The sequence below is a fragment of the Alosa sapidissima genome, chromosome 6 (assembly GCF_018492685.1).
Source record: "Alosa sapidissima isolate fAloSap1 chromosome 6, fAloSap1.pri, whole genome shotgun sequence".
In the NCBI taxonomy this organism is placed as follows: Eukaryota; Metazoa; Chordata; class Actinopteri; order Clupeiformes; family Clupeidae; genus Alosa; species Alosa sapidissima.
Genome location: NC_055962.1, coordinates 31,048,962 through 31,076,218, shown reverse-complemented (window position 1 = coordinate 31,076,218; position 27,257 = coordinate 31,048,962). Strand labels below are relative to the sequence as shown.

At 43.3% G+C, this 27,257-nt stretch overlaps 4 protein-coding genes across 6 annotated transcripts; 2 read left to right on the top strand and 2 right to left on the bottom strand.

Annotated features, from left to right (window-relative positions):
- Positions 1-3,549: 3,549 nt before the first annotated feature.
- Positions 3,550-6,662, bottom strand: arf6a (ADP-ribosylation factor 6a). Its single transcript, XM_042094182.1, has 2 exons — positions 6,254-6,662; positions 3,550-6,083 (listed from the first exon to the last, which is right to left on the bottom strand). The coding sequence occupies exon 2, from the start codon at positions 5,281-5,283 to the stop codon at positions 4,756-4,758; it is 528 nt and encodes a 175-aa protein (XP_041950116.1). The 5' UTR covers positions 5,284-6,083; positions 6,254-6,662; the 3' UTR covers positions 3,550-4,755.
- Positions 6,663-7,420: 758 nt separating this feature from the next.
- prpf39 (PRP39 pre-mRNA processing factor 39 homolog (yeast)) lies at positions 7,421-17,948 on the top strand. 2 transcript variants are annotated; one of them, XM_042094179.1, is made up of 14 exons: positions 7,421-7,563; positions 8,491-9,050; positions 9,518-9,643; positions 10,108-10,226; positions 10,526-10,693; positions 12,108-12,309; positions 12,784-12,891; positions 13,056-13,220; positions 13,739-13,865; positions 14,098-14,366; positions 15,122-15,306; positions 15,639-15,713; positions 16,440-16,542; positions 17,455-17,948. In XM_042094179.1, the coding sequence occupies exons 1-14, from the start codon at positions 7,551-7,553 to the stop codon at positions 17,530-17,532; spliced, it is 2,298 nt and encodes a 765-aa protein (XP_041950113.1). In that variant the 5' UTR covers positions 7,421-7,550; the 3' UTR covers positions 17,533-17,948. The 2 variants fall into 2 exon arrangements, with proteins under 2 accessions (XP_041950113.1, XP_041950112.1); XM_042094178.1 differs by having other exon boundaries at positions 17,452-17,948.
- Positions 17,949-18,343: 395 nt separating this feature from the next.
- On the top strand, positions 18,344-20,651 carry faua (FAU ubiquitin like and ribosomal protein S30 fusion a). 2 transcript variants are annotated; one of them, XM_042094183.1, is made up of 5 exons: positions 18,344-18,512; positions 19,244-19,326; positions 19,555-19,699; positions 19,961-20,016; positions 20,464-20,651. In XM_042094183.1, the coding sequence occupies exons 2-5, from the start codon at positions 19,252-19,254 to the stop codon at positions 20,587-20,589; spliced, it is 402 nt and encodes a 133-aa protein (XP_041950117.1). In that variant the 5' UTR covers positions 18,344-18,512; positions 19,244-19,251; the 3' UTR covers positions 20,590-20,651. The 2 variants fall into 2 exon arrangements, with proteins under 2 accessions (XP_041950117.1, XP_041950118.1); XM_042094184.1 differs by having other exon boundaries at positions 18,436-18,512; positions 19,247-19,326.
- Positions 20,652-21,507: 856 nt separating this feature from the next.
- On the bottom strand, positions 21,508-26,866 carry fkbp3 (FKBP prolyl isomerase 3). The gene is made up of 7 exons (XM_042094181.1): positions 26,711-26,866; positions 26,239-26,340; positions 26,033-26,131; positions 25,264-25,399; positions 24,923-24,990; positions 24,422-24,519; positions 21,508-21,797 (listed from the first exon to the last, which is right to left on the bottom strand). Exons 1-7 carry the CDS (start codon positions 26,813-26,815, stop codon positions 21,743-21,745), a joined length of 663 nt encoding a protein of 220 aa, XP_041950115.1. The 5' UTR covers positions 26,816-26,866; the 3' UTR covers positions 21,508-21,742.
- Positions 26,867-27,257: the final 391 nt, after the last annotated feature.

The following is a 27,257-nucleotide window of genomic DNA, read 5'->3' as shown; positions in this document are numbered from 1 at the left end:
TTATAAGGAAGTTATATATTTTATATATTTTATTTATAGTGTATTTATTTTCAAACATCTTACAGGTTTACAACTTAACTGTATCTGTGTACACCCCCCCCCCCCCCCCCCCCCACACACACAGAAGCGTGTTACACACAACTGTTCCATCCATCCAACAATATGTGTTCTAACAAGTCGTCAAGATTACCATGTGTTGGCATGGAAACCTACAGGGTGGTGTTGTCGTGTGGTTAGTGCTCGCTGTAACTCAGGCCATGTTGGCTCATTAGGGTGTGGTCAGCAGAGTTTAGCATGTTGAAGCCTCAGCCATTATTCCAGGCACTGCGGACATACTTACAGTATTTACCACATTCTGAGCGCATATATGTACCACATACGCGAGAGTACTGCATCTGCAGAACAGAAAACAGCTTTGAGGAACTGTGATTCACAAACACAAACCAATATAATGAAGGCATTTCCTATAAGCAGGACACATAATCTGAAGAATGATTCTTACAAACACTACACTACACAACTGAATAGTCTAATGTTTCCTCTGATAAATGTTATCTCAAGAGACGTAGGGCACTGCTCAGGGGGCGCAAAGGCCCTAGTGGCTAAGATTAAGATCTAAAGTTGACAACCACGTAAACAAACTACAGTCCCTACAGCAAAGGCAGCTTTAATTGCTTCGAGTGAGTCAACACCCTTTTTAACTGTACACAATAAAGCAGTCCACCCACCACATCAGAGCACAATGCACTAGCTGCAGGCTAACAACTAGCACTGAGGGACAGGTGTGTCACCTCTTCACTGATCTGCCACTCAAGCAGAGGATCGGAGGTAGAGTGACCATTACAGAGTAATAAAACTGTCATTCAGGGCATTAGCATAAAATGGAAATCCTCGTGGGATGGCCATTAGGCCTTTGCATAATCAAACCAAGGGTTATATATAGTTGCAGTATAACAAAATATCTATGTGCCTGGAAGCACTTAACATAATAACAGCTTGCGTATGCTGTCAAAGCAAACATACACAGACACATGTAGAGACGTGTTAACTGAGTAGTGTAATTATTTATGATCAACCTAAAAATGTTTCTGTTTATGTTGTCTGTAGGCCTAAAGTTAAAATGTCTTAAGGAAGGTATCAGTGATAAATATTATCTAATGTTAATGTAAATGACCAATGTCTCAGATGTTGGCTTAAAAACACCCACACACAGGGCTTGAGGACACCCGGGGCTGAACTTTGACACAAAATTGTGCAACTCAACTTGCCAGGCAGGCATCTGATCTCATCCCTGGTTCTGCATTTGCCTTTTGACCACTGCATATACATCACACACACTTCAGTCTGACTTCTAGATATACTCTCCCCAGGACAGTGTACGCTGGAGAACCCCACATGCTTAGAACCGTCAAATAGTAGATTCTGCTTAAAACATTTTCATAGTGAACGTCACTTCCGTTACCATATAGAATTTTAAGCATGCTACCACTGTTGTATGAAAGGCTGACATTTTGAAGGTATGAAATCACAGGAAGGTTCTTTATGAGGGAATGTTTACAGCTAGTCATGGTTTTAAGTAACAAACAAAGCCCTTTTTCTCTCGGAGTGAACACATGCTGACGAACAGTCTGTCTGTGTCCATCGTGGTCAGGGGCCGAGGGCTAGATCTACTGTTCTGAGTACAGCCTAGCGTTTAGACAGCTGTGGAGGCCGCAGTGACCCTGCACCCCCTACCCCCCTGCAACCACTATCAGTCCCAATACACAATACAAAGGGTCACGGGGCGGAACTACCGCCCGTCTGCTGTTTGCAGATGGACGATAAGGCCACGTCAGTGCACACTCAGCGAGAGAGAGAGCGGGCAGGCGAGAGAAGGGCGGCCCTGTCTGATCTCTCCACTCGTGTCATTTATGTTTAACCTGGTGCAGCCCGATCCAATCAGCCTTCTGCATGTCACTCTCCCCTCTCCACCCCTCCCTTTCACAGTTTCAACAGTGCAGAAGGTCAAACTCCAACCCCAGCGCTGCAGAACAAACAGTTCACTCAAACTCTCCCACCAGCGGCAAACTATGTTTGGACATTCCTTTAATAGGAACTTGCAAGCTGTGAGATTATCATCAGCGAGATTAAGACAATCCGCACTGAAATGTTGTTTTTTTGTATACACAGAGAGGTAGAGAGAGAGAGGGGTTACAGAGAGACAGGGGAGAGAAAGGGAGACAGACAGCAGTAGAGAAAAGGAGAGAGGTCAGATTTAAAGGTTAGGACGACACCCTCAGCTACACACAGTGGCTCTGTCTCTAAGGCAACACCGCTAACATTGGTGGACTGAGTTCTCACTTTCGGTTGCCACACCTCAGCAATGGTATCACATGTTTAAGTGACACACAGCAAAAGGCATTCCTCGTCTTTATCTCTGCGCAGCTGAGGTCACCCATGTTAGTCTGGCTCCTGGCTCAGCTGGCTATATTCCCACGTCGGACTGCCTCTGGAACGGCCCTAGTTCTGGCCCGGCGCTGATCCGAGCCAGAACAGGGCCAGAACCATTAGTCAGCTTCTTCCAGGGACGTGACTGGCCTGTGCTTCTTCTGGTCAGCCTATGATGTCACCCCAAGCTGCTCAGGGACACTGACTTCACTTTACCGTCACCGTTAAACAAAAGAGACTTTCCGCACACTTAAAAGTATATACAATTCAGTAACATTTACTAGATCAAGAGGAGAAAAAAAAATACCAGATATGGCATGTGTATAGAAACGTAAAGCACCAGTCATAGTGTATGTACTAATACAGGCGTACAGTTTAGGCAGGCTTTGACCTTAGCATAATAAAAGAAATGTCACAGACTTCAGGTCATTCCAAGATAGCATCCAAATCTGGATCTGATGGGGCAGTGGTCAGACCCCGTCCAAGGCCAGTTCCATTCCAGTGAGGAGGTATCTGGTTTGTTAGAGTGCTTTGAGTGCAGTTTTAAAAGACATCCAGTTAATCAGACAATAGCATTGCATTAAGTTTGAGATTCTAAAGACAGCAGTTGACTGGGGAACAGATCTGGCACGGATCCATAGAAGAACAGGGCCAAAACTTGCACCACAATCAACTACTTTTTAGATATTCGGTCAACTGACTAAGAAGCCTTTTCAACGGACAAGTGCGATAATCTCACAGGCAAGACCCAAAATCTGCAGAGCATTTAATCGTTGTCTACGAGGGAAATGAAAGCATCAAGACACACAGACAAGAAGGTATCAATCTCTCCTCCGAAACCAGAGATCTCATCTCTTATTCACAGGTATTGAGTCACACGTCAACGCAGAAGTTCAAGGGAACCCTCTTTACAGCCGTGGGCCTTTTTTTTTTTCCACCAACATCAAACTTCTCTGGCTCTTTCTGTGCTGCACACAATACTGCACTAAAACAGGTTTTGTTAAATAAGATAATCACCAAGAAGTTACAATAGCATTTTTTGTCCTGATATACTTTTTTTTTTTTATTTCTTCTTCAGCATTGCAAATTGGACAAAATAAGAAAAAAAAAAATAAACAAAAGCATTTGCCTATGATTTATTTAGAGAGAAAAAAAATAGGCTTGTCAGATGGCAAGACACAAGCTACACAGCTGATGTTAAGGTAGTCAAAAAAGGACTAGTCAGGGGTCAGGAGCACCATGAGAGAGACAGGTGGCATGGCTTTGGACTTATTCTGCACTTTCGGACGTTGCAACGTCCACCAGAAAGTGCTTCAGTGTTCGCCATAAGTCAATGGGCACCTGCTACTGGCCCAAGCCAACTACAGCCCTCTCATTTGAATAGCTCTCTTCCTCTTGTGATCAAAACCATTGTTAAGTGTCACTTCTCTTATATGGAGGAACATCTGTGGATAGGGCGTCCACGCACTGGGCCCCAAAGCTACAAATACTCAGTTGTAATGGAAGCTCCTGAAAGAATGCAGCAAAAAATCAAACACCAGTAACTGCTACCCATACATTTGGATTGTGAAAAAATATATAGCAATCCTTCACAAGAAAACCGCTCAATATGGATGGAGAGTTCTGTCCTGGTTATTCTTTTTTTTTTCCATACATGTCATGTGTATTCAGTTCAGTACATCAAACAATGGTTACATGTGTGTCTGCCAAGTCGTGTTTGCTTTGTGTTGACCCCTTCTTGTAAGACAAGAGATATTTATCAGGAGAGGATGGGGAGCGTGAATGGGTGGCCTGTTGATTTTCCAAGATAATTATGAGTGACTAAATTAATAGAAACCTAAAAATAAGACTGGCCATTCCCAAGCCTCCCTCAGTCCATGTGAGAATAGCCAATAGAATAAGGCCTAAACCAAAGTGAAACCTAGAAGTGACAGACCCATGGAACCCGAAGGAAAGAAAACAAACATAGGAAAAACAATAATATGAATCATTGCTTCTGAAAATAATACTTTATGGAATATTTAGATTCAGTGAGTAATAACAGATTTCTGATAGAAAGACTACAGTGCCAAAAAGCAAACTAAAAGCCAGCCAAAAACAGTCATTGATTAAAGTAAATTCCGTTAGGGACTTGTCAGAATCCAAAAACAATGAGAACAAAACAAACAAACAAAAAAGAGGTGGGGGGATACCATTAAACTTCTCTTTGATATACACTGATTGGAGAAGCCACGTTATTTGTTAATTGCCTGTGGTTGTGATATTTATATGCTCTCCTTTTCTCCCCTTGTTTTTTTTTTTTCTTGCATTCAAGACAGTTTGGTGACATTAAGATTTGTAGTTTGACGTGAGCCAGGTGAGGCCTTCGTAGAGTCCGTCCCCAGTCGTGGCGCAGGAGGGCTGAACGTACCAATTCCTATCTCGGATGCGGGTGAGGCCCAGCTTCTCCTGGATCTCATGCGGCTTCATGGCGTCAGGCAGGTCTTGCTTGTTGGCGAAGATCAGGATGATGGCGTCGCGCATCTCCCGGTCGTTGATGATGCGGTGCAGCTCCTGGCGCGCCTCGTCTATCCGGTCCCTGTCCGCACAGTCCACCACGAAGATGAGCCCCTGTGTGCCGGTGTAGTAGTGCCGCCACAGCGGCCGGATCTTGTCCTGGCCACCCACATCCCACACATTGAACTTGACGTTCTTGTAGGTGACGGTCTCCACGTTAAAGCCAACCGTGGGAATGGTGGTGACAGACTGTCCCAGTTTCAGTTTGTACAGAATGGTGGTCTTGCCAGCGGCATCAAGTCCAAGCATCAATATTCTCATCTCCTTGTTGCCAAAGATTTTTGAGAGCATTTTCCCCATCTTGTTGGCTGTGCATAAATATCCTATTCCTAAGGTAAAAAATACTGAGTTCCCCCCCTATAGAGTAATGTGTCTGAAAACAGGCTACTTTAATAGTTGTTATACTATGGTTAAATGTTACATGCAAACTTAAGCTGGCCCGTTCCACGTGACAGCGTATCCTCGTCAGATATCAGTCAGTGGTGTTGCTCTTGACACACAGTAGCAGCGCTATCCTGTAGCCTGGCTTTCTGTCAAAAAAGTCCAAACAACTCGATGAAACAATAACCTACGGTCTCGCCAATATTTGGAGAAAACGTATTCCGAAACAGTATGACCAATGGCGAGAAAATGTCCCGTTCAACGAAATTAAGTGCTCCAGAATAAATGCAAAATGTGTACAGTGGGTGTGGGTAGACCGGGCGCTTTCAAAGCCTTTCGATAAGATGTGTTAGAGGCAATGACGAATCGAATTCATTCACCAGTCGCGATAGTCATTTAGGCAACAACCACTCCCCGGTCAAAGAAATGTGCCGAAAAATTGGGGTGAATGAAGAGAGAATAAGAAAAAATGAAAGAGCTGCGCTCTGTGGATAGGCCCTTTCAGAGCCCTTGGTAGTTCCGACTTCCTTCTTGTCTGCCGGCTGTCCCCCTCGCCCTTATTCACAAGGCGAACTACAGAAGCGGTATTCTTCTCAAGAGTCCATGGTCCCAAACCCTTTATTCTGTCGTGTACCCTCGTATCGGTACCGGAGCGGTCGAATAAGAAACTTAAAAGGTCATTGATTCATCCGAGTTTCCGTCCTCCCTCTCTTCAATCCCTGTAACACAAGAGAGGTTCAGAAAAGGGAGGGGTGTCAGACAGAGTACAACTTTAATCGTTTGCTCTTCTGCCTGAAACGCGTCGTTTTCAACCGGAAACCCAATAGGGTCACACTACAAATAATTTCATGCGCGATCAAACACCTCGAATAGGAAGGAGGTCTATTACCTGCAACTGCGGCAACCCCCCTCTCCCAGGTCGATTCTCCCCGCTCTTGCCTCTCTTCCTCCCAAGTCGTTCAGTCGCAGCCGTGTGGTGTTACCGGAAAAGGTGCGGACCTGCTTCACCCGCCACTTCCTCTCTGCTCATGCACTACGCCATTTGGCATGCGCTCGCTAACAGGCTCAACTGCAAGTCGATCTCACTGGAGTTGAAATGGACGCCATTTAGGCTCAGACTCTAAATGTTGCCTGTCCGCCCCTTTCAGTTGCAAAACACTTACAAATTCCTTTCACTTAAATATAATGGTTAAGACAGGGAAAAGTCGTTTAAAACCGATCAGTATTCTGCCTCTTGTATACTAAAGAAACAATATTTGCAATCGTCTGTGCAACGGAGACCAGCCGGCCACTGACGTAAAATCACGTAAGGAGGCGGTTCTTTGTGACGTCCAAATTTCAAATAATGCTTAGAGGTAATCACATAGGTTGCTCGCTCATCAAATGAATATGAATGTTTTTACTACATTCCACCGGGCACCGGTGTGACCACCTGACCTTGACAGTCATATGGACAGGTTTACAGCGCAGCCCTCTATTTATGAAGCTAGTTTTACACATGCATAATGTAGCTGTAGGCTATGACCACATGATAGAGCCTTGGCTACATATCTTTACATGTCAACAGAGTGATGAACATGGAATATTATGAACATGGAGTCAAATTATAGTCTGTTTGCTTCAATGAATTTTGCGTTCAGCAATTTCTAATAAATCTGTCACAATATGCCAATCAAGTCTATATTGTATTATTCAATTGGGCCTACTATAATAATGCAAGTTGCATTACATACGTGGTGAGATTATGTATAGTTTATGAAATAGTGTTTTCCACACTGGCTATGCAGTTGTAACATTCAGCAAATCTAGGATCCATGCTCTAGGTAAAACCAAATTATATAGGCTAACCTACTTACGTGTGTGTAGCCAGACAGACGCATTGGCTGTACAAACTTATTGTAGGCTAGACTGTAATGTAGCTGCCGCAGCCTGTATGACAAACAGAACGGCTCTTGTGTGTTCATAGATAGGATACATTGTACAACATTTTAACTACCTATTTCCTGCGTGGCATTCTATGTTGAATGACCCGCCTACCCAGATTGTTGTAGTAGTGCGCATGCGCACACCTATCTTGTCCTTCTCAGCGAAGTTACTGGAGAATGAAAGACCAGACACTCGAACACATGTTGTTGGTTAGATAACTACAAAGTAGTTGACATTTGCACTTATCGAATCCATATTTCATGGAAGATACTGGTAAGTGAGACACACAAAAAAAATATTTGTCTGTTGGAAGGACGTGTTCAAACACGCAAGGTAGACTACACTAGATACGACAGAACAACGTTGGAGTAGACGGAAGTGTGGTGTGTATGCTAGCTATATAGTTAGCATTAGGAGGCCCGAGACTGTGGCTAACTGTTTAGCTTGCTAGTAGTTCGCTGTCTTACTGTCTTTGTTATACATGTAGATAATATCATCGTAAGTGTATTTTTCCAAGAACAATATAAATATTTCCCTCAGATGTAAGTTACGTGTATGTTATTTTTTGTAGTTTCGGTGTAGTTTCATGTCATAGCGTAATTTCTTGTGTGTTACGGTGTAGCGCAGTTCGCTAAGGCGCTTGGCCCTCACTCGTGGTTGGAGTAACGTTAGCTGCGAATGTTAGCAGTTAGATCTCAAACGACATTCTTGTTAGCCTTCGAAGTACCGAAACTGCATGTCAGGCAACAAGCCACCATGTTTCAGCAGTCTTCGCGTTAAACAGCTAGGCCTTTATCCAGTCTCATGCCAAGTGTTTGGTAAGCTCTGTTTACATGTTTCCCCAAACGTAGGAGCTAGCTTTGACCGGCGAAGTTAACTCCGGGTCAAACGCTGAAGTTATTTATTTGCCTAGTTTACGATTAACCCTTGTTGTGTACCTAACATCATTTGGAGTGTGACTGAAAGACGATCTATCACGCTGTTTCGGTTAACATGGTATCAACTTCAAACATGTCGACTTTACTGTATGTAAAAGGCCTTACATTCGTAATGTTTGGTAGTAGTATCAAGTTGTGTGTTCTTTCCATTGCACTAGGTTTGTATTTATAATTGGATAAGTTCAATGATGGGAACATTGCAGTAATGGTAGTATCTGTCACCTGGTGACGCTCTGTTTTCATTGGTGTGTTCGTTCTTCAGATCTACATCTATCAGAGCCCATGACGGGAATGTTGGACACAAACGCTCCTGAGAACGGAGACTCTCCACCCATGCAGGGCTCTGGAGACGCCTTTCTTCCAGACCTCCAGGCTGCCGACTGGACCATGTCCAACAACACTGCACCACAAATGGATCAGTACCAGCTGGAGAACACGCATTTGTTCCCCGTGGATGGGTTGGCACAGGAAGGAACAGGTTCTGCACCAGGGAGTGATGGATCAGATCAAGATGAGCAGAAATCTGACCACCAGGGCAATGAAACCGCGCAGTCAGAGACCGCCGCCTCAGGTGACCAGAACATGGAGAAGCCAGCGGAGCCCGCGCCAACGTCAGATGCAGGCAGTCCGTCAAACATGGAGCTGGAGGATGCTGGGAAGGAAGGAGGTGAGGAGGAGGAAGACTCAGCGATGGTCCTAACAGATGCCGCTCCAGAAGAGCCGGTCCTCCCCTCAGAGTACGATAGACTCAGCAAAGTGGTGGAGGAGAACCCTGACGACTTCAACGGCTGGGTTTACCTGTTGCAGTATGTTGAGCAAGAGGTGAGTCCAGAGCAGCAGCAGACTCCACTTCAACAGCAGGTGCAACATCAACACCACATTACATGTATAGACAATAATAAAAACAAAAACAATGCTTGAACGTTCTATTTGGGCCCCAATCTACTTCCTCTGCATTAAGATAACATATGGAATGTTAAAAAGGAAGTCTTGTGGGGCCAACTATGATGCTGATAATGGAACTCTCTTGAAAGGGTCTATATAGCGCTTTATCTAGGCACTTAAATTGCTTTACAGTGAAGGGGAGGGCTCACATCAGCCACCACCAATGTGTAGCACCCACCTTGGTGATTCACGGCAGCCATTTTGTGCCAGAATGCCTAGCACACACCGGCTTCAGATCAAGGCTGGGTCTGGCATTTGGTTTTCCACTTTTTACTTTCTAATTTCCCTAACTAATTTTACTAAATGACCAACTTCTAAACCTGTTTGACCTGTTTGATTCACAGAACCACCTGCCAGCAGCGAGGAAAGCCTTTGATGACTTCTTCCTACACTACCCATACTGCTATGGTTACTGGAAGAAATATGCAGACATAGAGAAGAAGAATGGCGAGGTCCAGGTAGCAGACGAGGTAAGTTTGTTGACGTTTGGTTTTGTATGTGCGTGACAATACCCCAACGAGTCATCTGCATAGTTAAGTCAGCTTTTGCAAAAAAATATTGAGTGAAATATACTGTAAAGAGTTTTTGGCTACTATAGTGCTTTACTTTGAAATAGACCTCTCTGTTTTATTCACATGACTCTGAAATGGGACGACAGACCATGATAAATCCATCCACCAAGCTATGGTGTGCTTGAGTGGTCAGAGTTGTCGCCACAGGATCTTGAGAACAGTACCGGCTTTGTCCCCTTTCACTTTCTGTGGCACTGGTAGATTTATCATTTATCATCCTTTAAGAAAAGCCTGAGGATTGTTGATCCAAATGGAAAAAAAAACCCTAGAGCACCATTCACCAAGTTAAAACTTGTTTGTTTGTTTGCTTGCTGACAAGAATTGTACATTCTGTAATGTAAGCATTTGTCCTGTTTCTGCAGGTGTACAGACGGGGTCTGCAGGCCATCCCTCTGAGCGTAGACCTTTGGCTCCATTACATATCCTTCCTGAAGGAGAACCAGGACAATACTGATGGCGAAGCAGAGAGTCGAATCAGAGCGTAAGTACTGTACCTGCCCAAAGAGACAGTTCAGAGAACAGGAGGAGAACAACATCAGTTTTACCCAGATCAATGTCTCAACCTCCCTGAAGCAATGAATCAATTCCCCTTATAAAGTGCTCACTAGAAAGAATGTGACCATGTTCTGATTCAAAACCCATTTGGTTTATTGTTTATTTCATGCTGCTTGTGTGCTGGTGATAATTGCAAATGAACTCATTAGTGTGGTGTCCTTACTGCAGACATCTGGTTAACCATGGGGAGGTAGTGATTGTTGACATGTTGTTGTTTCTCTGCAGTACCTATGAGCATGCTGTGCTTGCCGCGGGGACAGACTTCCGCTCCGACCGCCTGTGGGAGGCCTACGTCAACTGGGAGACGGAGCAGGAGAAGCTGGCCAACGTCACGGCCGTGTACGACCGCATCCTGGGCATCCCCACCCAGCTCTACTCCCAGCACTTTCAGAGGTAGGCACTGCAATGGACCCAAAATACCGAACTCAAGGCTGAACTCAATTCTGTTCAATTCTATTCTGTTCTTGTATAACATTAAGTAAATCATATGGTTTTGACTACTCGTAAGAACAGATAAAAATGTGAGGGAGACGAAGGAAAAACGGCAATATTTAATATATGCCCAGTATTTAATCCTCATTCTCAAAAAATTTTTGACATTGACATGTTTTTTTTTTCAGCTTTCAAAGACTGATATAAAAAAGTAGTACAATATCTATATAATTAGGCTAGGCCATTAACACTTCATATCGAGCAGCAGTAGGAGTTTGACATTCTAACAACCGTTGGTGAGCGACGCAGACACAGGAGACGGAAAACTTTTAAAGGTTTACGCCGACCAAAGGCAACTGCATTGTGTCGATGCAGAAGCATAAATTCTATTCACCAGCACATCAGTGAGGGTGTTTACCTCGTATGCATCCACGCACAAATGTATGAGCATACAAATAGCAGTCTCTTTTAAAATAAAAGCAACGATATTGATTTGCGTGCATTATCTCTATGCTAGGCTCTTGACTACTGTTTTTTCCCGGACCTTACGTGGGCCGGTCAGAGAAAGCCCACGGGCCGCATGTGGCCCGAGGGCCGTATGTTGCCCATGTGTGCTTTAGGGGGAGCTCCAGTTCGGGCTTACAGGGTAGGTTTCCCGTACATGGATTAAACGTCAATAGCCACTTTCCCACCAAGTAGTTACAGGAACGTAATTATAGGAACAGTCCATTTCTAAACAGTTCTACTAGCTACTCTCCCCGAAAACCGGCTTTGCCATTTGTATTTGCACTGGCCAAGTGCTCATAGGAACTGGTTGCCCGTTCAATTTCAAATTGTCCATTCAGTTTGGGTTGAAAGTGGGTGTGACTTATAATTTGGACCAATCAACGTAGACCTAGGTCACTAAGGGTTCCTATGCGGAAAAGGGAAAAGACCCTGCCCTGAAAAAGGAGCTGAAAGAGTTACAGGAACTGCAATATAATAATTCCCAAATTGGTCCGGTTGGAACACAAGAAAAAAAAGGTTCTAGGAACGTTATGTTCTAGGAACTGCAAAAATCCCTCCGGTGGGAAAGGGACTACAGACAATCCCCACTGAGAAAAAGGTTCTTGTTGAGGACTACGTTTATTCCATGTATGGGAGATTATCTGAAAGTGTCTGTCACCTGTGGCTTGGTACCTGCCATTTTTTAGGGTTTGTGTTTATCAGGGGGCAATTCATAACTTTTTTTTTTATCTTGTTTGGAAACAGGATTGCATACTTTAAGAAATGGAAGTTTTGCTGAGTTCCTTAATGGTACTAGTTGCATGTGGACAGAAGCACAGCTAATGGTGAAATTAATTAATCTTTCTGTGTTTCTGCTTGAACTTGTAAGGTTTAAAGAGCATGTGCAGAACAACAACCCCAAGCACTTCCTGTCTGAGGAAGAGTTTGTGCAGCTGAGGGTGGAGCTGGCTGCCGCCGCCAAAGCGTCAAACGCGTCCAACGAAGACGAAGACGGAGATGGAGAGACACCCAGTGAGACGCCCAGCGAGGAGCTCCCCCCCGGAACAGAGGACCTTCCCGACCCCGCCAAGGTAAGCCGGTGGCCTGCAGATCTGTGTGGGGGACAGTGCTTCAGAGGTGTCTGAAACGCCCCCACACTCATCAGAAAACAATCTTAATCTCAGCAGGCATGAAGACTTTAGTATCTTTTGCTACCTTCAGATTCACTTCCAGTCAGTGACTTCCCCCCTCCTCCTCTGCCCTTTTTCATAAGGGTTTGCGGGGCGCTGTAAAAACTGACACCGTCTCTGTCCCCCCTTCAGCACCAGAGCTTGGGCCTACAGCAGATGGTGTGCACTTACCGCACACCCCTCCCCTCGTTCCCTCAAGATGGCAACATGTTGCTTGCCAGTACATGGTGCTAACCGATGGTAACTCTTTGGGTAGCTGGACTCTTCAGATTTCACCGCACTTCAGATTGGACACGTGATTAACACACGTTCCTGCGATGATGCTGGCGTGTGACGTGCTCACCTGGTGCTCTGTTTTGGTCTCTGCCTCCCTAGCGTGTGACCGAGATCGAGAACATGCGGCACAAGGTGATCGAGACGCGGCAGGAGATTTTCAACCACAACGAGCACGAAGTCAGCAAGCGATGGACCTTCGAAGAAGGGGTAAGCGTGTGTGCCTCTAGGGGTCACCAGAGAATTATTGGTACATCACAGTGGGCAAGTTGGCTATCCATGTGGGTTACACGTGCCAGAGAATATTTATTTTTTGTCTGACATTTCGATGTAGTTTAGGACTGTGACTGACCTTCCTTTCCCTTTCTTTCTAGATTAAGCGGCCATACTTTCACGTGAAGGCTTTGGAGAAGACCCAGCTTGCAAACTGGCGGGAGTACCTGGACTTTGAGCTGGAGAATGGGACTCCGGAGAGGGTGGTGGTTCTGTTTGAGCGCTGCCTGATCGCCTGTGCCCTCTACGAGGAGTTCTGGATCAAGGTAAATATCACTTCTCTCCTTGCGAGCACCCCCTCACCCTTTCCCAATCGATTTCGATTTCACTTCCTCACTACAAAACAAAAAAAAGAAAAAAGAAAACTTAGCAAAAAAAAACAAGACATCCTTCACTCTTTGCGTGTAACGTTGATATTTGACTGTATCTGTTGTATTAGGGGCTGGCCAGCTTGCCACACAAGATTTGACTCCAGCATTTGCCAACTACGTTGCATCTCCGTCTCCCACTACCTTACAGAAACTTATCTTATTGGTTCCATGAAGGTGCTGATGGGTTTAAAAAGAAATTCTAAACACGATCTTGTCAATGGAAATTCACAAGTGCAGGAACTCAAAAGAAAAACTCAAGTGTGTTTGCTGTTCTTTTTCTTCTCCTTGTCTTTTTCCATTCTCCTCTTCCCTCTCTCTTTCCTTCTCTCCTCTTCTTCCTCCTTTCCTCCAACTTTTCTCCATCTCTCTCTGCCTCTATCTCCTCTCTGTTGTCTCCTCTTGAACTCTTGAAGTACGCAAAGTATTTAGAGGGCTACAGCATGGAGGGAGTGCGGCACGTGTACAAGAAGGCGTGCACCATCCACCTCCCCAAGAAGCCTACCATCCATCTCCTGTGGGCAGCATTTGAGGAGCAACAAGGTAGGTTTTGTTTGTTATAAATATGCAGGAATTCAATCTGTGATTCGTTGAGTGTTTAGAAGACGCCACTGATATGGTTCAAAGAAATATCATGTTGAATACAGCCTTATGGCTTAACATTTTTTTTTAGAGAAATAGGGTCCCTAATTCTAATCCTATATATGTGTACACACATACTCACATTCACAGGGGAGGAAAAGTCTAAATGATTATTTTTTTCCTTCCCTTGCAGGGAATATAGAGGAGGCTCGTCGAATCCTGAAGGCCCTGGAGGAGGCGATGCCGGGTCTCGCAATGGTGAAGCTGCGCCGCGTCAGCCTGGAGCGTCGCCACGGCAACCTGGACGAGGCGGAAGCGCTGCTCCGCGACGCCATGCAAAACGGGAAGAACACGGGCGAGACGTCGTTCTACGCGGTGAAGTTGGCGCGCCAACTGATGAAGGTGCAAAGGAGTCTGGGAAAAGCCAAGAAGGTGCTCCTGGAGGCCATCGAGAAGGACCAGGTGAGCGCAGCGTGGAACGCTAGAGGGGAGGCCACAGAGAGGAGAGATTAAGGCCTGTTTCACATGGGGAACGTGGCGAGAACGTCGCGTGTCAGTTGCATGGCGACTGCATGGCGTTTTCTATGTCTTTGCTTACCAGAAGCGTGTCTGATGAGGCACTTTGAGCCGCGCCTGAGCCGCGCTTGTCACGCAGGCGGTGTGCAAGGGCTAACCTGTTAACATGGGATAAAAACGGACATGCCACGCAGCTGACACGCACCCGGTGTGAAACGTGCCTTAGAGAGGCCGGTTAGAGTTGTGAAGAAATACCTGGTACCTAACGATGAGGTGAGACTGTGATCCCATAGAGAAAGGGTAGAGAAATGAGGTGAGACCATGGAGAAAGGGTAGAGAAATGAGGTGAGACCATGGAGAAAGGTGGCGTGAGACTGGAGAGACCAGGTGTGATTATGGAGAAATACCATGGAGACTAGGTAGAGAAATGAGAGAGACTGCGCAATACCATGAAGAAAGACTAAGTGGAGATGATCTATAACCTTTGACCTGCAGGCACTCTAAACACTCCCCTTAGTAATGAGACTAGGAACCAGGATTAGGTGAAAACATTATGTTAGGACATCGATTAAATTACATGCAAAGCTGTAGTCATTTGAAGGACGTTGATGTCTGAGACTGAGAGTGGGTAAGAGGAATATGATAGACCACACCTACGGATACACTGGTCTTGATGAAGCCCACCTGTGTGTGTTTGGTAGACGTGTCCAAAGCTGTATCTGAATCTGCTGGAGCTGGAGTACAGCGGGGACGTGCAGCAGAATGAGGCGGACATCGTGGCCTGCTTTGACCGCGCCCTGAGCAGCTCCATGCCTCTGGAGTCGCGCATCACCTTCTCCCAGCGCAAGGTGGAGTTCCTGGAGGACTTTGGCAGTGATATTAACATGTAAGTGTTCACCCTCAACCTGTGTGTGTGTGTGTGTGTGTGTGTGTGTGTGTGTGTGTGTGTAAAGGATGCACAGCTCACCCTAAAACTCTGATTTGAGTTGGTTATGTTGGTGTGTAAACATAAGCTTTGTGGTTAAGCAGACTTTCTCATTAACATCCTCTCACAGATTTTCAGAAAATACTGCACGTTAATAGTAATATGTTGACCATCAATGTTGCTTCAAAATTCAGAAATGTGTTACAGGTCACAGTTTAGTCAACATTAGAGCTGTGAACATAGATTTGTTGGTAAGGAACCCCTTTCCAATATCTCCCCCCTCTCCCTTTCAGTCTTGTAGCGGCATATGACGAGCATCAGAAGCTTCTAAAAGAGAATGACTCCACAAAGAGGAAAGCAGAGAATGGGTAAGGCACTGTGCATGGTTATATTCTTTGTGTTGAATTCTCTCTCTTGCCTCTGGTACGTCTATACAATGTACAAAACTGAAATATAATTACTGGGAAGTATTCACTGATTAATTCAGGGAGGCCATGTGGCTGTAAAAACCTGAATAAAATCCCTGGTCAAAGACTAAACACTAACAACCCTCCTGCAGGCCTGTTGTGCGCTGAACTGGGGTCTACTCAAGGATTCTTTCCTTTAAAGAAAGAATCCCCCCCCCCCCCTGCCACCTATGTCCTTTCCTCTACAGGGTCAGGCCTTGAGCTTGGTAAAACCTTGAGATTAAGGTCTAATGTGTGTGGCTCTAAATGAATAGAATTTATCTTAATTAAAAAAAAGAAAGTAGGCAGGTTGTGACCTGACCATTAATGTTAAAGTGTATGCCACTTGTGGTATTTTTTTTTTTTTTTTATTGCCTTGTTTTATTGTATCGTATATGTGTTTTGTGGGCATGGTGAAACAGCAGTTGATAGATGATGGATAGATAGATACTTTCTTGAAATTCAAGGTCTCAGTAGCATACAGACATCACGCACAACATGCACTAACAGCAGAAAAAATAATAAAAGTATATAATATAAAAAACACAACTAAGCAAGCACTAAGTTGTGTTGCTTCCTGACAACTGTTGGGACCGGGTTCAGTTCCTCGTCTGCTAAATATCGCCCGTTTTTACCTTCATCTCTCAGGTCTCAAGGCCCTGACTCCAAGAGGCAGAGAACAGACGACTCTGCAGCTGGTCAAATGATGCCAGCAGGCAACGACCAAGCGTACAACTACAACTGGTACCAGGTGAGTCTCCATGTCCTTGGTTTCGGGGGTCAACAGTGCGAGTTCATCAGGGTTCCCGCGAGGTCTTAAAAACTTAGTCTTAAATTTAGTATTCAGAAATTAAGGCCTTGAAAAGGCGTTGAATTTTGTTCACAGGTCTTAAATTTCGTTCACAGGTCTTACATTTTTATTTGATAGCCTACGGCGCCACAACATTTATTTATTGTTCGTTGTTACAACGAATCTTAGTACACCAAACGTCGCATCTTAGTAGGCTACATCCAAAATATCCGGCAACCTGTACACATTTATTGTCACCTGACTGAGACGCTGACACCCCCTAACTGCATTGTAGGCTACTGTCTTTGCTCAGAGTGGGCGCAAAGTGAAATCAACTCAGTCACGATCACCCATGGAAAAGGGAAAACGTCGTTGTCACTTGTAATAGGCTACCCATGCAGGCACACACACACACACACACACACACACACTTACACCCCTCAGTTATTGTTTTAAATGATTCTGTCATATGATTTGAATATAGTGTAGATTGCAACAGCTTGAAGGCTGTAGGTTGCTTTGGGAAATACATCCGCACACAGGTGCACCCACAGACGTGTGCATGTGCATACATACACTGCTTTATGGGAAAAGTTCATATGGCTTTTTCAGCGCAAGGTGTCCAGTACAATTTGATAGAATGCTATTTTGAGTTTTAAAAAAGAAAAAAAAATGTTTGTTATAAACGTGATGTATTTATTTTTAAATGGTCAACATTTGCCGAGGAAAATGATCACTTGGTGTTTAGTGGGCTTGGACTTGTAATGTAGTGTCTCAGTTCTCTATTCCATAACTGGACCATGTTTGACATGATATTTCTGTTATTTCTCGGACTGACTGTCTCCCTCTCTTCTCCCTCTCTCTCTACAGCAGTACAACTACCAGAACTCATGGGGCCAGTACAACCAATATGCCGGGTATAACCAGTACTACCCCCCTCCCCCCACATGATCTCAGCGTGAATGACCAGACCGATTGATTGGAGGCGGCAAAGCAAGCATCCAATTTTTTACCCTATCGAACCGCTCGAGTCACTGACTCCCCTCACAGCCATTCTGTTGATCAGCTTTTGATCTGACCTGTGTTTGTTGGGCATGTATGTGTGTTTGTGCAAATTATTTTACTTTTTCTCCCCCTCCCCTCGTATGTGAAGTTGCAAATACAGCTTTTGATTTTTAGACTGGTTTGGCCTGGAGTAGAATCTAATTTTTGGGGAATTTAGTTGTATTTGAAGAAGATGAAGATTGAAATATGTAATAAACCTCTAAAATGTCTTTCTTTAACATCTCCTGAATGTGTTTTCTGGGCAAACATCTGAGGTTTTGTTTTTTATTTTGACTTTCATAATAAAGTGATTGATATCCTCACTTGTCTTGTCGGTGATGTTATACATTGGTAGTCATCATGAATACACACTCTTGATAAAGTGTGTAATATTGAACTGTTCCTTAATGAGTCTTGTATTTCTGAAAGGAGCATGTTATGGAGTCGGCACAATCACATAGATTAATCATTTAGGCAGTGTCTTAATTCAAATAATTAGTTGAACATCGATTGATGACGACCAAGGATTTCCATAGGCAAGGTTTTAGTCCAGGATTTATGAATGAACTATCTTGAAGGCATTATTGACGGCATTCGGTGAATGTCACATACACCAACATACAGATAACACGAAAAAGGCAAAGAATATTCTCTAATGCTGAACATTATTACCACATGGCCTAGATTAATATTACTGCCACAACCCAATTACCCAAATTATCATCGGTGAATATGGCATGGGACGCTCTGGCAAGGTCCAACATCAAATAGGCGTGCCTTTGCGTCTGCGTGAAAGGTTTCCCATGATTCTTTAGCTTGCACATGCGCCTAAGCAACCTCTTTAAGTCCTTTTCTCGTCAAGTGTGGAGCGACTAGCACCAAACGAGGTGAGGCCTGTAAAGTTTTTCTTTTTAGAGGTCTTATTTTGTGTTGAATATACACATTTTGGACAAATGTCTGTCTTATGTGTTCTCAGGAAACATTCACGGGGGCAAATAATCTCAAAAATACCCATATTTCGCCATTTTATGTGACTTATAGGTACCGCGTGTACCACATGATGTCTGGCGTTAGCCATGGTAGCATGGATGTGTAGAGACCGTAGGTTCTATGGTTAATCTCGCTCTTGGAAAGCTATCCAGAAAAGCCCAATCGTCATTATTAACAGTGACGGACATCTTACAGTCGTTTACTTACCGAACTTGTATCACACAGTCCGATGTGTAGAAGCAAGTTGGTGTTGAACTCAAATGTTATGAGTAGCAGCTATATATCAGTCCTGACGGAGAAGCTAACAGTTGGATAAGCTAACAGTATCCTGCTAACATTTGGTACGACAGTGGCGTGAACCTTGTTGGTAGCTTGGCGTAGTTTTAACCATCACGCATATTATCAGTTGCGATTCGTCTGTTTAGTTATGTAACATTAGTCAGTGTGGAGTTTGGCAAGTAAACGACCAGATTGCCGGGAAAATTTGAGGAGCAGGAAATGTCAGTGTACTTTTCACCGCACCGCTGTAGATTCTAATTAACAAAACTATTTGGCTGCAATAACTTACCGTAATACTACTACAAATTGCAATCGAAAGTATTTTAACCATCGCAATGTCTTTTTTCAGCAGACACAATGCAGCTCTTCCTGCGTGCGCAGAACACACACACCCTCGAGGTGACCGGACAGGAGACTGTCCAGGACCTCAAGGTAAAAAGACTCGCACTCATGCCATTTTAATTTGTTTACAAGACCACATACTACACAGTAAATATCATTGGTGTACTTTGTACAATTAATTTACGTCTAACTGTAGATGGCGGTCCATTACCATATGTTACAAGGTTGTGGTGGTAGATCTTATGACCGACTCTAATAAACAAGGTGCACCTGTAAAGCTTGATTTAGTACTGACTGACCTCTTTGGGTGGTTTGCAGGCTCATGTCCAGACCCTGGAGGGCATCTCCGTGGAGGATCAGGTGCTGCTGCTGGCTGGCGCCCCTCTGGAGGATAGCGCTGCCCTGGTGGACTGTGGCGTAGCTGAACACAGCACCCTGGATGTGGTTGCAAGGCTTCTGGGAGGTCAGTCTTCCTTTATGGTCTCTTGGTCATACACAACCTATGCCATATACCACCTGCCATTTTCACAATGTAATGCTTGTCACATTGGGAAGTTAAGGCTTGAATTAGTATAGCTGTATCCTTGGTAGGTTTTTTTTTCTTCCATCAATGTGTGTATTAAAGGTCCTCGTGTGTTTTTAAAATTGGATTGCCTAGTGAGTATAGAAGGGTAAATGGCAACTACTTTTTTGTTTACAATTTGTTTGTGACTGTGCCCATCAGGTAAAGTCCACGGATCCCTGGCTCGTGCTGGCAAAGTGCGCGGACAGACACCCAAGGTGGGTATCAAAAGCATTCTTTTCAACCAATCAAGTTTGTCTGAACTGTTTACATGTACTCATTTAGCGTTCATTTACTGTATCTGTCAATACAATTACTAGAGGATAGGAGTGCAGACATTATAAGTACTAGTCAGTGTGAGGAGGAGGGAAAAGATGGAAGTGGAGAAGGAGGTTTACAGAGTAAGTCCTATATTTTGCTAGAAGAATGAAGCAATAGGACTTTGTAACAGAGCCACTCCCTCAGTGCCAATACCCCTGGGAATGTCTTTTAATTTGTAATCTTAGTCGTCATCACTTACATTGTGTGAATTCTGAACATTTACCATAGAATTTAGACTGTTTCTAAACCCTTTATTGGGTTAATCAGACTATTGATGCAAAATACATGTACAAAGGCATTCCTGATTTGTATGTGTAATGGTTGTTGTGTCGTCTTTGCCTCAGGTGGACAAGCAGGAGAAGAAGAAAAAGAAGACCGGCCGTGCCAAGCGTCGCATCCAGTACAACCGTCGCTTCGTCAATGTGGTGCCCACCTTCGGAAAGAAGAAGGGACCCAACGCCAACTCCTAAGAACTCTGTTGCCATGGAGGACACGACCAAACTCCTGATTATAATAAAAGTTTAATTTGGAATTACGATTGACATGATTCTTTCTTTTAACACTGTTAATGAAGTTCAAGGATGGGACCATAAACTCATTATGGCTTCTTGGTCTATTGCACAGTAGCATTGGCTTTAATATGAACTAATTGATTTTGTGAGGCAGAAGCAAATATTGTATATTTTTAATGCTTATATTTAACATTCAAGCAATACCTGATGACCATGTTTAACTTTGCCACCCCTGGCAACATAAACCAGTCTTAAAATAAATTTGCTAGGGTCAATGTCTGATCACTGAATGCACTAGTAAACAGATATTTATCCTCGTTTTTAGAAATAATTCCATTCACCCTTCACCAGCTGTTCGGCATAGGTGTGTCACGAACCCATCGAGCAGAGGGGGGTGGCCAGATTTCAAACATGAGGGAACAAGTCAATGGAAAAATGCTGTTTTTCCCTTGTTTACTAAACTCTGGTTTCACATGTGATCATTTTCATAAAACATTAGTTTGTGTTTTTCCTACGTGTAAACGTGGCCTTGAAGACGTTATCTTTCAGATATCTGCTGTTGTGTCCATTCAACTTGACGAATGTGACTGCCCCGAGCCCCAATCATGCCCTTTATTATACTAATATTCAACAACTTGATTTTTAGTCCCAATATCACTGAATTAGATTTAATAACCCCCAAAAAGTTACTTAAATAGTGAGACTTGCACAATGTAAACAACAGGTCATGGATTGAGAAATTCAGGTAACTGGCTAAGACTTGTGCATGTGGACATATCCACCAACAGCTCATTGTTTTCTAAGAATATACATTCTATAGTGGCCCTAAAAATCCTGACATGGCCATTAACGAGCAATTAAAACAATGCAACAAAATAAGCAAACATTCTCTTTATTCAGCTGTACAATGCAGTAGACATGCAATGTGACCATAGATTGAGAGTCAAGACAACTTTACTCCCAACGAGCAATCAAACTCAGTTACACAACATAATGAAAACAGGCATAATATGCACGGACAATCTCATTGGTAATCATCTGGGACAGACGTCGATCCTTTTGACAAAGTCGGAAAAAAGTGCATGCTGGGAGAATCTGTAGTATTCCATGGTTAATCGATGGATACCAACTCGACTTCAAAAATGAGTTTAGCATTTGGTGGAATTCTGGGTGTAGGTGGGTTAAGGTGTACCACTAAAACATGGAGAACAGATGCAGCAAAATAATGCTCTGGCATAGTGTGCTAGGGATCGACCGATATGGATTTTTTAGTGCCGATACCGATATTTTTCCATCAGCCTTAGCCGATGACCGATACAGGCTGCCGATTTTCTTGAGCCGATATTTGGAGCCGATACTGCTTTTGGTCCCTCAATTTACATCATACAAATGACACATAATTACACAAATGATAACAAATGTTATTAAGTCTCAATTTAAAAAAGGAACATTTATAGAACATTTATAAGAACATTTATAACAACTTACGGCTGGGTGCACTGCATATGGTTAACTGTGCAAAGGTAGAAGGCTTTCATCAACATCCTACAACACAGCCTTGATGATGCATTGCTTGCTGACATATTATAAGACATAATTCAGGTCATCACAAAATGTCCTGTCAACACATCTAAATAATTTAAGAAAACAATGAGCCTGACAAGTAGCCGAAATAAAGTGCTTGATTTGTAATTTAAGACTGCATGGTTTCAATTTTATTTTCTAAAAAGAGCTGCCAGATTTGTCAACCACAGAACATAAATCAGCAGAAGAAAATAACGGGGCGTCAGATGTTTCTGTTCTAAACGGCATCAACGTTTAAAGGTATAAAAACATCTCTATCAAAGTTTTAAAAGCGCTCCTTCAGGTAGCGCAGCACTCTCATATCGCTGTGATGCGTGTGTCCCACTTGAGTGAGACAGACCAGACGCACACACAAACTTCTGTTTGGCAGCTGACGAAAACTCAACTACCATTGAACTGGATTGATAATGATAACGTTAGCAAACAGCTCTAAACACAAGTAAGGCATACACGTCTCATTATTAAAGCTCTGATATCACTGCGATGGCAACTCTGCCCAGCTCAAAGGGAGAGGGGTAGGGAGAGACACACACACACCACACACGTGTCCAAAACTCAGCCAGGTGGTCGCTGAATTAAACTCCCACAAATACCACGGAACAACGTCGCCATTAGGCTACTTAATCATATGATTGGCCAGTGTTCGTAACAGCTACCGCTACGGCATAGGCCTACATAGCCTACGGATAGCCTACAACTTAGCTATTTGCAGCTCCCTAAATACAATGGAAAGCAGTTTTATAGACGAGGCATTCAGGGAGGGAGACACACAAACACCACACGCGTCCAAAACTCGGCCAGCGGTCGCTGAATAAAACTCCCACAAATACCACGAACAACATTGGCATTACTTAATCATATGACCAGTGTTCGTAACAGCTATCGCATGCATATGGATAGCCTACAACTTCGCTATTTGCAGCTCCCTAAATACAATGGCAAGCAGCTTTATAGATGAGGCATTCAGCATTAAATAAAGTATCTATCAATCATTTGCGTTTTCCATTTGGACCCACAAACTTGCTTCCACTTTCAAAGTATGGCAATATTTCAGCTAAGTCAAACAGTTAAAAGATGCTTTGAAAGTTTAAAGTTTACTGTTGTCTTGAAGAGCATGCCTTCAGCACTCTGCTAGTGGGGGAGGGGCACTCTGCATGTGAATTGCAGCATCTCCAGCAACACAGAGCTGCCTGTGGACGCCTGTATGTAAATAATGCGGGGAAAAACCTATTGGCGAACGCAGCCGCTTATCGGCTGATGCCGATACACTTAAAAAGCGCAAATATCGGCCCGATATATCGGCCGGCCGATATATCGGTCGATCCCTATAGTGTGCCTGGTGATAACTGGTAATTAATTTTTCACTACCATCACAAAACTTCTATCCAGCTATTTACATTTTGGGTGAGGGGGGAGAAAAAAAAAAAAAAAAAAAAAAAAGTGTACAACCCCGTACAAAAAAAGCCAGTCATAACTAATGACGTTCCAATTCCTATGGACCCTTTCAACAATAAAAACAAAAACAATGCTTGAACGTTCTATTTAGTTCCCAATCTACTTCCTCTGCATTAAGATAACATATGGAATGTTAAAACGGTAGCCTTGTGGGGCCAACTATGATGCTGATACTGGAACTCTGATACTGGAACTGGAAAGGGTCTATACAACAGATCTAACCCATCTAACAGTGCAGGAGTGCAGGGCTAACTTTTAAAAGTGGTTACCAGGCATGAGGTTTTGGTTGCCAAAGCCAACCAAATCTGGTTGCCACTTGTAACAATTTGGTAGACAAGGGCAACCATTACTAGATAGATACAGTAGATATAGATATATATATATATATATATATATATATATATATATATACACACTTTATTGATCCCCAAGGGGAAATTCTACTGTCAAGCCCTGCAGGGGCGTGTTGCAAGTATGTGGTTAAATGACGAACCTGATTAAGCCAACTCTACACAGGTGATTAAAACTCCTAAAACAAGAGCCTTAGCGCTGACTGGCAAACAGAGCAAAATAGCTCTTATTTGAAGCTTTACCTCTTACTCGCCTTTGATGACTTGATTTTCATACATGGAAACCTAATCAAAAGGCATGAGACTTAACTGCAAAAGAACATGGCCAGTTAACCACCTGGAATAGAACAAGGAAGTGTGTGTGTGTGTGTTTCCACTACCTCCCTATTAGTAAAGGATACTTATTGTCGGGCACACCCTTCCGCCCGTAAGCCCACTCTGGTTCGATCTCCAGCTTGGCCGTCTCCCCCTTGCTCATGGTTAGCACTCCTTCATCCCACTGTGTGAGTCAAAAGAGATGCAAAGATGCTCACACCATCAAGAATACTTCTCATCAAAACAAATTAGGAATGAATAACTGCATTGTGAACCAGGTTATGCACCAAATCTCAGGTGCATTCTTGCTCAGGGGCCCATTACATTTCGCTATGCCTGAATGCTTTACAGTTCTCACTCTGACATGTTTTATGTCATATAAAAAGTTGACCACTATAACATTAAGAGAAGCTTTGCTGATTATTCAATGATCTATATGTACTGCCAGTGTAAGGTTCTGGCCAGTGTAGGGTTCTGACCAGTGTAGGGTTCTGACCAGTGTAGGGTTCTGGCCAGTGTAAGGTTCTGGCCAGTGTAGGGTTCTGACCAGTGTAGGGTTCTGACCAAGTGAGAATGTGCAGTCTCACCCCTCGTATCACTCTGCCCAGTCCCACTTTAAAGCACAGGGGCTTCGTCTGTTTCTTCTTCCTTGCAGCTAGAGGGGTGTCATATTTTGGTTAAGAACTCATTCCATCATTGGCTTGGTTATTATTCCACATACATAAATATGTACATTCAATATTATTTACTGACTTAAAAATATAAAAAGGATTTGTTTAAGCTTTATTGTGGGCTAGTTTCTTCCTGAGCATGAGCCAAAAATAAACACATGTGAAACACTCCTTGATTACCAGCTGACGTTGCAGAATGTTGCCATGCACAGAACAACCCCAGGCAGCTTATGAGTCAAGTAAAAACAGGGTCCTACTTGTGGGGATGTTGGTGTCAAAAACGGTTCCATCCTCTAGCGAGCCTGTATACCAGCATCCTACTGTGTCTCCTTTCTTGGGGAAGTTGGTCTTGTCTCCTTTTTTAAGGACAGCCTTGGTGAACTTTGGAGGACCCTGTCAGAACAAGGATAGAGGAGGACAAACCATTTTCATTAGGTGAAGCCACAAATGTACAACACACACTAGTCATCATCAGTGTTAAAAAGAGGCTAAGATTATAGTAACACATATTAATGTAAGCCCTCCTTCCGTTTTACCAACTGTCCAATCTGCAATAATTGCAGGACCAATTGCAGGCACAGTCTTGAGCAACTCTGGGTTAAGGCCTTGATCATTGGAAGCCAGTTGGAGGTCAGATTTTATAACCACTACACCTCCACCGTCCACAATCTAACTCTGAGTAGCTAAGTGCTTACTCGGATTAGGCTAGTTGATGGCTCACAATAACATTTTGGGAAACACTTCAAAACTTGAAGGTACAGGTTAAGGTAGAAAAAACTAAGCAGTGTTGAAAAGGCTTCAGAAAAAACCCTGACACTGGCTTACAGAAAGCCTTCAGGGACTTGTGTCCAAATTATGTAGTATACTGATGAGAATGTTTCAAATAATAATAAATGTATACCAGTATGTCCACATTTAATGTACATGTTTAAACAACCCTCCAAGGCCATCCCGGTGCTTAAATCTGTATTAGCATGAAAACAAAGAAAGTTCGCAAACCGAAATGGAGACGGTACTTAACGTTACCTCATCAATGACCTCAGCAACCTCTTTGGGTTTGTCGTCTATCTTCACAGCTTTCACATTCTGTGTCACCTCCTCAATCGGTTCAGTGCCTTTAAATCTCTTATCAGAGGCACACACATGTGTTACTTCATTATGTCAGATAAGGAACATCATGATAACCAATACAATGTTATGATTTACAAAAGGTGCATCTTTAAGTCACATACCTTGCTCTCAAAAAGTTGATCGTAGGCTATAATCAACTGCTCTTTCTTCGCAGTTTTTGCAACATTTTTTATGTTTCCCAGTAGTTTGTGTTCTGATAGAAACTGTAATAAAGACAAACACATGAGCATTTCACATCACAAATGACTGTCTGGCGAAGGATGAGACTATTTCTTTCTATCAAAATAACAAACTTTGCCAGATGTGGTTTAAGTATAGAGGAACACAAATCTACAGATATTTTTTCATATATTTGTACGTTTAAAAACGATTATTTATAGGACCCTTTATGACGGTAGTCACATTAGGCAATAACTGCGATGCGCAGAAATTCCTAAAATGGATATCTAACCCACATGTCTCACAACGTAGCTACGATGCTAGCATGTGTAGCCGGGTAGGCAGCTAAACGCAACAAAGTGCATCGTGCACCGTGCAAAGTCACTGTTTGCAGACAGCATATGCGAACCATACCGAGTGTGCAGCATTATCCTGTATGAACTTTATAATGTCTTTCTTGGGGAGATCATCACTTTTGAGCTGTTCATCGCTCCATTCCCTCGTCGGTTCAGCAGCCATCTTACAAGCGGACTCACTGAACTTTGACCCCGCGCAGGAGCACTGAGGAGGACTTTATCACAGTCACTCCTCGATTTTTCATTCAACCTTTTTTTTATTTTTTATACTCGAGTCCATTGAGGGTCGCCCTCATCTTCAGTGATGCCGAGATTAGAATCACACGAAAACAACAGCAAAATAAATTGTAGGCTATACATTAGTCGTGGTGAAATGTACCCAAAAACAAAAATAATCAAAGGAATAAAAAATACATTATTTTAGAGGGAGTAATTAAAACACTTAAAAACTGATGATGTATGTTTGTGTATACATAACATAGGCCTGTCTGAATAATAAAATAGCGTAGAGAGGTAATTTAGAGCGTGTTGATAATTATACCAGGAAGTATTAGAGCAAAAGGCCACTCAGAATGATTATGAGGAACATTGAGCACCAAAAATCT

Bases quoted from the DNA above. Each gene is read 5' to 3' on its own strand.
- prpf39 (XM_042094178.1), top strand. The intron at 9,051-9,517 runs GTGAGTCCAGAG...TTTGATTCACAG, and splicing joins TGCAGTATGTTGAGCAAGAG to AACCACCTGCCAGCAGCGAG. The intron at 15,714-16,439 runs GTAAGGCACTGT...TTCATCTCTCAG, and splicing joins AAGAGGAAAGCAGAGAATGG to GTCTCAAGGCCCTGACTCCA.
- arf6a (XM_042094182.1), bottom strand. From the start codon at position 5,283: ATGGGGAAAATGCTCTCAAAAATCTTTGGCAACAAGGAGATGAGAATA.
- faua (XM_042094183.1), top strand. From the start codon at position 19,252: ATGCAGCTCTTCCTGCGTGCGCAGAACACACACACCCTCGAGGTGACC. The intron at 19,700-19,960 runs GTCAGTCTTCCT...TGTGCCCATCAG, and splicing joins GGTTGCAAGGCTTCTGGGAG to GTAAAGTCCACGGATCCCTG. The intron at 20,017-20,463 runs GTGGGTATCAAA...TCTTTGCCTCAG, and splicing joins TGCGCGGACAGACACCCAAG to GTGGACAAGCAGGAGAAGAA.
- fkbp3 (XM_042094181.1), bottom strand. From the start codon at position 26,815: ATGGCTGCTGAACCGACGAGGGAATGGAGCGATGAACAGCTCAAAAGT. The intron at 24,991-25,263 runs GTAGGACCCTGT...ACACCCCTCTAG, and splicing joins TGACACCAACATCCCCACAA to CTGCAAGGAAGAAGAAACAG. The intron at 24,520-24,922 runs GTGAGACTGCAC...TGACTCACACAG, and splicing joins TGGGCAGAGTGATACGAGGG to TGGGATGAAGGAGTGCTAAC.